Below are 10,193 nucleotides of genomic sequence, written 5' to 3'. Positions count from 1 at the left end.
GAGTGCAAGTTGGACCCTAAGACTTGTTGTGCAAGTTACGTTTTCGGCTCTGCGGGCTATGTCACTTTGTAAGTCGACCGGTCAGCCTACGGTAGATCGGCCGGGTGACTTTCTGTCAGGGCGATTCCAAGGGTGATCCGAAAGCATCTTCTTTTGTCACGAGGCCTATCGATACGGGCCCAACATCAAACTATTGTTTGATTTCCGGCTGACCAACCAGTTTGATTTCCGGCCCGTATCGATAGGCCTCGTGACAAAAGAAGATGCTTCTGGATCACCCTTGGAATCGCCCTGATAGAACGCCGCCCGGTCGGTCTACTGTAGGCTAACCAGTCAGCCTACAAAGTGACATAACCTGCAGAGCCGAAAATGTAACTTACACGACAAGTCTTAGGGTCCAACTTGCACTTGCAGAGCGGCGATGGACAGCTTACAGGTAGTGCGGCTCCGCCTCATCAATCTGTCAACCTAGGCATAGCTGCAGAGCGACCGCCTGACTCAGCCAACGAGAAGACGCCACGTCGATCCACTTGCAGCAAGCACATTAAATGCGTAGACCGACTTAGACATTATAAATAGGAGGGTCTCCTCCTCATATCTTCATCTTCATCTGATTACAAGCACTACTTATTACATTGTAACTCACTACTTGTAACCACTTGATACTTGTAATACTATTAAGCTTCGGATTGCTCAGTTGTCGTCTGGTAGACCAACCGACTGACCTACGAGTGCTTCATTCTACTCGTTCACAAATATACGTATTCGTAGTGTAATCATAATCTCCGGTTCAATTTACGCTATCAAAAACAAAAACGAAACATTTATTACTGATAACATATGTTGTTGCATTTCTCGTGTTCTTTATTTTATTACAAGACAGCTGCTAGTCTGAATCTTAATCTGGACATTTATCAAAATGTTGCTAGCTTAAACCATGATTGAGTATCAACAGAAACCAAATGTATCCTCCCCTTTGAAGACAGTAGTTTAAGAAATGGAATCTAAAATATTCATAAAGAAGAGCACAATTCTATATTAATCCACAAGTTGACAAATCCTAAGACAAGAAAATCTCTGCCACACAAATTGCTAGTCAAAAGTGTAGTTAAGAAATATAATGATAGTGTAAACCAAAATGAAATTATAACACCTAAGTGGGCATGTATTCTCCACGCACAATACAGTAGCCGCCGACTGACCAACAGGGCAAATTATATCGTGCACCCTAAAAGTATATGTGTATTATGTTAAGAGTTTATGTATATTATGCTAAGAGTTTATGTGTATTACGTTAAAAGTTTATGTATATTATGTTAAGAGTTCATGTATATTATGTTATGAGTTTGTGTATTATGTTAAGAGTTTATGTGAATTATATATTATGTTAAGATTATGTGTATTATGTTTAGAGTTTATGTGTATTTTACTCAACAATTATGTACATACGAAACATGAAATTTTTGCCTATATAACAATTGAACAATTATACCATTGACTCGGGTCCAATATACAATTTACATAATGTATATTTACAATTTGAATTGTGAACATTCAATATATAAATTGTGTATTTTTATACAATTAATGATTGGCTCTATCTATCAAGATTTTGGGGGGTTCAGGACACGCCGCTATGGTGAAATTGGTAGACACGCTGCTCTTGAAGGGTCCCTGTTAAGCATCCATGGCTGAGTGGTGAAAGCGCCCACCCTTTAGACCTTTTTGAAGAAGGTTCTGTTATCAACATCAATGGGAGTTCGGGGCTCTCCGGTTCAGCTAGGACCATCCCCTTCATTCTTCCTCTATGTTGTTTACGGAATCTGGTTTTGTCAGGTATCTCAAACTTTAATAACTACTCGCATTCTGGGAAAAAATCTCAAGATTGTATTCACCTAAAAGCGCATAACAAGGCAGCGCCCATACACCGGCCCATTAATAGAATAATGGAACCCCTTGCCATATACAAAATAAATTTTGTAGCTTCCACCTTACAAAATGATCCCTAATCCACTGAATAATTTGCCTACTTTGACTTTGACCATCGCTTTCCTTTTTTTTTTTTTAAAAAAAATGTCATATTCTTTTTTTTCTTTCTTTCTTTTCTTTTTCTCTTCCTAAAATCTTGTGCAAAATTTAAACAATTGGAGATGCATTTACTAACGAGAGAAATTTCCCGGTCTACTAACAGCACCAAACAAGAAGTCAACAACGCATTAAATATTTTGTTATCAGTATACATTCAATTTATTTATATTTTTTTATCAGTATACATTCAATTTATTTAGTAAGCAAAATGAGATATAGATAAAAGCTTTCATTACCCTTCAGTAGAACATGTTTGTTAGTTGTTAAGGTTCCTGTCTCTTTTTATGCATAATTTTACAATTTCCCTTGCTGCAAATGAGATTATGAATCTTCAGGTGGTCAGAAATCCAGTTTTTCTTTGGTTTTCCTTCTTACAAGACAGCTGCTAATCTGAACCTTAATCTGGACATTTATCAAAATGTTGCTACCTTAAAACCATGATTGAGTATCAACAGAAATGTATCCTCCTTTAAAGGCAGTAGTAGTTTAAGAAATGGAATCTAAAACATTCATAAAGAAGAGCACATTCTATTAATCCAGCAGTTCACAAAAACTACGAGAAGAAATGAGTAATTTGATCTGATCACTCACTCCCATTACTTACTAATTACAGCACATTCCAAAACGACTTCACTTAACTGCTATAGTGTGCTCTTCCAACTGCCTAAATAGAGCAAAATGAAAGACTACGACAATAGAGGGAACAAAGTCAAGCAAGCAGTCATGTTGATTCTATGATAGACTCTTCCTCCTCTGCCTCTTGACTCACTCCTTCCTCCGGTATGAATGCTACATTCCCCCTTATGGCAGCATCATAGAGGAACTGAATTGCCCCGGAGTTTTGGAGTTGTTGCCTCCTTATATCTTCAAGGATGGGCTTCAAATCCTCCAATTTAGCCCTCACATCATTGATCATGTTTTGTTGCTGGTGAAGGGCACTCAGCAATTCTGCATTTTGAGATTGGATGAACTTCCTAAATTCCAGCTGCTCAGCTTTATACTTCTTCAGAAAATCATCAAAGTATTGCTGCATATCTAATATCAATTTTTCTGAAGTCCTTTCGGTCTCGCTTTTCAACTGGTTTTGGCTATCTACAAGTAGTCTTAGGACCTTGTTGATACCGGATTCATCTTCATCTGACATTTCCTTCTCTCGTTTTTCAACTCGAGGATCAGTAAATTTTGGCAGAATCCCCTCAGTTTGTTCTTCTCCTTCTCTCTTAACATCAGGCATCTTGCCTTTTCCTTTGTCTGCTGCCACTTGTTGATCCCTCTTCTTACCAAGTTTATTCAAGTAAACCTCATTAATTCTTACCAGCCTTATAGCTTCTGCAACACCTCTTGTTCCCAACCAGTTTAGAGCAAACAACTCTTCTTCCTTCATCTCTAGAGCAATCTTACAGTGAGCATCATATTCAGCTAATCTCCAACTTCTCCAGGCCTTGACCCTTTTCAAATCAGCTAAAAGTTCAGGATCATCTATACCTCCCATGGCCATCTCAACATGTTGATTAGAAGCAGACCACCCTTCTTGAGCATTTGCCCCAACTGCAACTGGTTTAGAAGAGGTTGTCCTGGCTCTTTTTCTCCCTACTACTTTGAACAAGTATCTATCATTTCCAACATTTTTCCTATTTCTCAGCACCACTCCTTTCTCTTTCAGCAAGTGTCCAATTAACAGGCCATAGCCAACATAATTCTTAAACATATTGTTTACCAGAGGTTTGGCAATAGTAATAAAGTGTACTAGTGTGTGAAAGATGAACCTGGCCCAGTTGAACTTGATTTTTTGCATGATGGCGCTTATTAGCGTCCCAATCGTCCGAAAACAGTTTCTATAATCCAGGCATTTGCACACAATATACACAAGCCTATGAAACTCAGGCTTTAGCGTCTTTTCTTCTGATGTCCCTTCTTCTCTGATTCTGTTCCATAACTCTTCCCGATCGTAGCCATGGTTCTCTACATCTAACTCAGATTCCGGCAAGTTGAATGCGTTCCTTATATCTGCCTCTCTGATTTCTATGCGTTGGCCATTGACGACGGAGATGATAACCGCTCCTTGAACCGTCGCCATCAAATAGAACTCGGCAACGTCCTCTACATAGTAGCCTTCATATGGGAAAGAACAGAAGTGGAGAAGTCCACACTCCTTCAAAGCCTGGATGATCTCCTCCGCTAGGGCTTGATCATGAGCTTGGGCAAGAAACCCCTGGACATCCAAGATTGAGCCTGAACGGACCATCTTCGCAAGTTCACAAAGTCTTTCTAGGGTTGCCATTGAGATTTTGTTGCATAAATTTTGAAAAGAAGTTGAGAGATTTTGTGAAAAATGTGTAATGAACCTAGGATTGCAGTAGAAAAGAAGAGAGAAATGGAGTGGAAATTGCAGTAAAGAAGAAGATTGGGACGAGAAGAGAAGTTAGGGAGAAAATAGATTCAATGTCATAATGCTCCACTCCAATCTAAAAACTATTGCTTTTCTAGTCCTAGCAGCATAGTAGGCTAGTATTGAAGATCAAGAAAGATTATGATGAGAGTTTTACTAACAAAAAGAATGTTCCATATACTCCTAAAAATATACGCTCAATTTGTACTTCCACTTATGTTCAAATTTGATATATCTAAATCATACTAAAAGATGATAATTTATATCTCTCAATTGCCAAAAATTGTTAATTTAATCTGAAAAAATAAGTCGATAAATCAATTTATTTATAAAATAAACATAAAAAGGGTTCAAAATTCTGCAAATATAAACTCAAACGAAAATTCAAATTATGTAGTACATACTTTCTTTAAAACCTATTTGCTACCTCCCGAGAACCTCAAATGTCATGTAGTACACACTCTCCTTAAAATCTATTTGCTACCTCTCGAGAACTCCAAGAGTTCTGTAGTTTCAGCCTCTCGTAATAAAACGAATTACTACCTATATTTGACCACTCATATATAACGATTCGCGATCAACCTCTGCTTGTTCCCCCAAAAATATGTGATCTGAAGACGGGTTGTCTGGCTCAGTTTGATTGTTGATTTTAAGGTGGTCTTCCTACGGTCGGCGCCAGTTTATAACAAAAACGAAACATTTATTACTGATAACATATGTTGCATTTCTCGTGTAATTTATTTTATTACAAGACAGCTGCTAGTCTGAATCTTAATCTGGACATTTATCAAAATTATGCTAGCTTAAACCATGATTGAGTATCAACAGAAGCTAAATGTATCCTCCTTTGAAGACAGTAGTTTAAGAAACGGAATCTAAAATAATATTCATAAAGAAGAGCACAATTCTATATTAATCCACAAGTTGACAAATCCTAAGACAAGAAATTGCTAGTCAAAAGTGTAGTTCAGAAATATAATGATAGTGTAAACCAAAACGAAATTATAACACCTACAGTCCAAGCCTATTTTGGCACTGGAAAATGAAAACGCCCTGGGCAATACCCCAATTTCTCGGTACCTTTAGTTCCTGTCCAGTGAAGTGGCAAACCTGACTATCTGCACTTCTGTCCTTCAAAGTGGAAATGCTTCCTTCTCTACTTATCAATCAACTTCATCAGTATCAACACTAGTAATTGAATTGTTTGTTGCCATCACATCAGTCAATCTTCACAGAAGAGTAGATCTTACGAACAAACCAGAAGCATGCATAAAAGCCAATTGTCCCAGTTAAAACGAAGAAGGCATATGATGCAATCAACATGTAACCGAAATATAACATGCCTGAGACCAGCTTTGTAATTTCGAGCTTGGTGAAGAAGTAGAAAATAGAGTAAAGGAAAAGGTATAAAGCTGAGGAACCGGCAGTGAGATAGGCCCTCCACCACCAATAGTAGTCTTCACTGCACAACTGGAAGTAGCAGAGCACAACAGTTATCTCAGCACATGTGATCAGCAAGATCAGGAAAACTATGAAAAGGAAGCCGAAGATGTAGTAGAACTGGTTCAGCCATATGGATGTCAAGATGAAGAACAGCTCAATGAAAACAGCCCCAAAAGGAAGAATGCCTCCGATAAGTATAGAAAAGGCAGGTTTCATGTACCATGCCTGTTCAGGTGTTTGCCTTGGGATCTTATTTGTCTTTACAGGGTCTTCCGTAGCTGGCTTTTTATAACCCAAATAACTGCCTACAAACACTAATGGAACTGAGATACCAAACCATAAGCAAACAAGAGCAAACATAGTTCCAAATGGAACAGCTCCAGAAGATTGCTCCCCCCAGATCAGAGCATTCAGTACAAAGAAGACAGCAAAAAGAATTCCAGGAAACATGAAAGCAGTTTTCAAGGTAATCCTCTTCCATTCTGTGCCCTTAAACATTTTGTATAAACGAGATGATGAATAGCCAGCAAATAAGCCCATGAAGACCCACAGTAGAACCATGGCAGTCATAAGCCCACCTCGGTTGGAAGGTGACAGGAAACCCAGTACAGCAAACATCATTGTCACAAGGGTCATTGCAAATATTTGAACACCAGTCCCAACATAAACACATAGTAATCCAGAATTAATAGGGGGCCTGAACACGTCTCCATGAACAAGTTTCCATCCTGTTTCTTCCTGAGCTTCATCTTGTGTTTCCAATTGATTGTAATTTGCGATATCTTTGTAGAGAGTTCTCATCATAATCATGGCAACCATACCAGAAAGGAAGAGAACAATCATAAGAGAATTGATAATGGAAAACCAGTGAATCTGATCATCATTCATTAGAAGGTAAGTATCCCAACGTGAAGCCCATTTTATGTCACTTTCCTGAGGCAAAAAGTGCAGAGAAATTAAGATACTCAGAGGTAATAAATAATTGTTCAAACTTCAAAGTGGTAAGCATAAGACTTCCCTGTGATAGTAATACCTTGAAAGACACATCATAAGTGAAAATAACCTCCTTATCTGTGTCTACTTCTTGGGGAATAGTACTCCCTTGAATCATATCTTTGGTTTTCTGGGTGCAGGTTGTCACCTGGGGGTTCTTCTCATCCCACTCCTTATACTCGTGATTAATGCTGTCCACAGATAGCCAAAGTATGAAGGAGATCAGACCATAGAACATACTTATAGCTGGAAAAACAAGATAGAAAATAATTGGATAAGATAAGAATAAAGGATATGGGTACAAGAATAACCTGTTTGGAGTAACTTCAAATCCTACTATTCGAGCAGTATCAGTTTCAAGATCCTTGTGATACATAACTCTAAAGCTCAAGTGGTTATTTATAAAATATTTCTCCACTTTACTCTACAGAGGCAAGTGAATACAAATTTGTTAAAGAAAATGCTGAATGATCAGTAGTCAAATGATAGTAATTCGGGTTTTGTGACTGACCCCTGCATAGTTTCCCTTGAACCCAACACGGAAACCATGTTCATATGTGTTAGGCTGAGTTACATCACGCCTTTGTCTAAGAACAGCAACTGGAAGGTTATCCAAAATCCTGCACCATCATTTGTCAATGCTCAGAGTTGAATAGGAAAAGAACATAAGCAAAAAAACTCCACAGACATGTGAATACTGGACAAAACTAAAATGAAAAATAGCAACTAAAACTCACATATTGACCCTATATTCATCGTCAATTTTTTCTTTAAAGTTCTTAGCAGCTTCATTGTCAAGTTTTACTCGACATGCCACCTGGCATGGCAGCTCTTGTCTCATATGGAACTGTGAAGTAATCCACAAAAAAACAAAACCACATCAATATATATATATATATATATATATTTTTTTTTTTTTTTTTAAAAGGCACTACAACATAGCATACAAGTAGCTGTTTTGTAGATGCAGATCAAAAGATTCTTACAGTATAAACTGAGTTCTCTATGCGGTCACCTCGAAGGACCTCCCCCAAGTTTTCTGCACTATTCAAAATCTTGGAAGGTTTGCAGTAGTGCAAGTAGTAATAGTCATATGGAAGTTGAGTCTTTGTGGAAGACAACTTGTTAACTTTAACAGAAAGTAGATCACCCTGTCATCAATGAAAAGGCATATTTTGAGAGACAATTACATGCAACCACTTGGGAAATAACAGTTCATTTTAAAAATATTTATCTTCACCAGTCAAGAGCTGGGGAAGACATAGAAAGATAGTTAACTCTTATACAAGTAGAACTATATTTCCATTAATCACTTGTTTCAAATGATTTAGGGGTGCCACCAATCCACCATACAACTACACATATGATGTTAGCTTTAGGAAAGAAACCAAATACAGAGTAATTTATTTGACCAAAAAGAGAGAGAGAGAGAGAGAGAGAGAGAGGTCCAGCACACAAATTTCAAAAACCATTTACAACCAAGGACAAAGTCAACCCAGAACAGAGGACACCTCATTAACATTAACTACAAATTGCTCTCTGTTCAGTTCACCTAACCTAAATGTAGTGAACTATACATAGTCTAAGAATGAGCATGTTTCCCCCTATTCAAAAGCCACCTGCTGATCTGATCACTCCCATTACTTACTAATTACAGTACATTCTAAAACATATTTTTTTCCTTAACTGCTATAGGAAGAAATGTATACATATAAATCCACACTCATGATCATAACCCAGCTAAGATCCACACTACACAAAAAGCAACACTCATAATGCCAACATTAAAAGAACATATTCACTGTTAGAAATGACACCATATCAGACAGAGGGATGAAATTTACACCATTTAAAAACAAACATGCTTCCAAAATGATTTAAATCAGAGATCCGAACGACCGTGCCGAATAACAATGTGCACATACTTAGACGGTTCACCGACTATGATAGATCCAAACAATTCCTCATAATTCACCACTCCACTCAAATATTAATGAAATTATATTGATATAAACGCCTCATCATCATCATTAATGTTTCGAATAAAAATACGTAATCAAAAAAAAAAATTAAAAAAAAAATATACAAGGAACAGGAAAGCATACTGCTGGAAAATCTCGAGGAGCAACACCAGGGAGGTAGAAAGAGTGCGCAGATGAAACGAGGAAGAAGAAGATACAGATTATGGAGATCATATTGACCCGGCTGGATCTCCTTCGACCCATCTTCAATCCGATCCGAGATTTAGAGCGCAGAGAAGAAGAGCATAGTTGCCGAGACGCTATTTATACTGACTGAGCCATTTCAGATTTGGCAGGTTGAAATGTTAAATTAAACCAATGTCCTCCTAGTCTCTGTAATCACGTTTAGGCCCCTATTTGTTTCAATAAATTATAGAAAACTCCCATCAAATTGGGTTGTAATTTTGATTCAATTTGCTATATGGGCCTCCATAGCAATTTGAAGTTTTGAACTAGGGAGTTCCATTAAAGAATTACTCAAAATTTATTATCTCATGGTCAACTTGGTATTAATTACCCAATTCCAACCATATTCATGATCAAATGTACATGAAATAAAATTCAAGCTCACATGAGCAGCTTAGTTGGTCACATGAATGAATTTTGAGAACGGTGGTCTGATATTGAGTTTTACCAACAACCTTTTAAAGTGAAGAAAGTTCTTTGTGCGCAGTAAGTAACCATAATTTACATCTTCCCAGATGTTCTATCGGGCCGAAATGTAAGGGGACTCATGGATAAATTCTTTGTGCGCATCGGCATTTGGCCATGTATGCTGAACCATTTAGTTACCGTTATTTACATCATTCCACATACTCTGTCAGGTCGGAGTGTGAGGGGATCTTATGGTTGGGGTTTCAATCTTTTGGGAGAAGAATAATGAAATAAAATTTAATTATTATGAATTAAATTAATATTGATGTGGATGTTATTATGTTAACATCATTAATGGCATGGAAATAATTGTTGACAGATTTATTTATTAACCTTTTGCACATGCTTAATTTGTCATTGTTGAGTATTGAATTCGAAATGTTAGAGTTAAATACTTATTAATTAAAGAGGTTAATAATTAATTAAAGGCAAATAAAATCAACAAGAAATTAATTGCATATGAGGACTTTTTGTTTTATATACATGCAAAAGCTAGTTAACTTTTTAGATTAGGAATGTAGTGAATGATTACGATTCTACAAAGTATAACAATAAAAATATGAAAAAGTATCTCATTTTGATGAGAGTCTTTATTTATACATGCA

The 10,193-nt window shown here is 37.1% G+C and overlaps 2 protein-coding genes across 2 annotated transcripts; both read right to left on the bottom strand.

The window, feature by feature from the left end:
• Positions 1–986: 986 nt before the first annotated feature.
• On the bottom strand, positions 987–9,189 carry LOC109192375 (transmembrane 9 superfamily member 7). The gene is made up of 8 exons (XM_019342985.1): positions 9,019–9,189; positions 7,900–8,064; positions 7,651–7,760; positions 7,425–7,533; positions 7,225–7,337; positions 6,954–7,104; positions 5,424–6,853; positions 987–1,088 (listed from the first exon to the last, which is right to left on the bottom strand). Exons 1-7 carry the CDS (start codon positions 9,136–9,138, stop codon positions 5,696–5,698), a joined length of 1,926 nt encoding a protein of 641 aa, XP_019198530.1. The 5' UTR covers positions 9,139–9,189; the 3' UTR covers positions 987–1,088; positions 5,424–5,695.
• LOC109192376 lies at positions 2,624–4,485 on the bottom strand. Its single transcript, XM_019342986.1, has 2 exons — positions 3,616–4,485; positions 2,624–3,567 (listed from the first exon to the last, which is right to left on the bottom strand). The coding sequence occupies exons 1-2, from the start codon at positions 4,367–4,369 to the stop codon at positions 2,810–2,812; spliced, it is 1,512 nt and encodes a 503-aa protein (XP_019198531.1). The 5' UTR covers positions 4,370–4,485; the 3' UTR covers positions 2,624–2,809.
• Positions 9,190–10,193: the final 1,004 nt, after the last annotated feature.

This window comes from Ipomoea nil, unplaced genomic scaffold, assembly GCF_001879475.1.
Source record: "Ipomoea nil cultivar Tokyo-kokei standard unplaced genomic scaffold, Asagao_1.1 scaffold1770, whole genome shotgun sequence".
NCBI lineage: Eukaryota > Viridiplantae > Streptophyta > Magnoliopsida > Solanales > Convolvulaceae > Ipomoea > Ipomoea nil.
Note: the sequence above shows the minus strand (reverse complement) of the source record. Positions and strands in the feature narration are given on the sequence as shown.

Excerpts from the sequence above, each read along its gene's own strand:
- LOC109192376 (XM_019342986.1), bottom strand. The coding sequence starts at position 4,369 with ATGGCAACCCTAGAAAGACTTTGTGAACTTGCGAAGATGGTCCGTTCA. Across the intron at positions 3,568-3,615 it reads TGGGGCAAATGCTCAAGAAG|ATGATCCTGAACTTTTAGCT; the intron begins GGTGGTCTGCTT and ends TGGGAGGTATAG.
- LOC109192375 (XM_019342985.1), bottom strand. The coding sequence starts at position 9,138 with ATGGGTCGAAGGAGATCCAGCCGGGTCAATATGATCTCCATAATCTGT. Across the intron at positions 7,534-7,650 it reads GATGAATATAGGGTCAATAT|GATTTTGGATAACCTTCCAG; the intron begins GTGAGTTTTAGT and ends ATGATGGTGCAG. Across the intron at positions 7,105-7,224 it reads TTTGAAGTTACTCCAAACAG|CATTAATCACGAGTATAAGG; the intron begins GTTATTCTTGTA and ends ATCTGTGGACAG.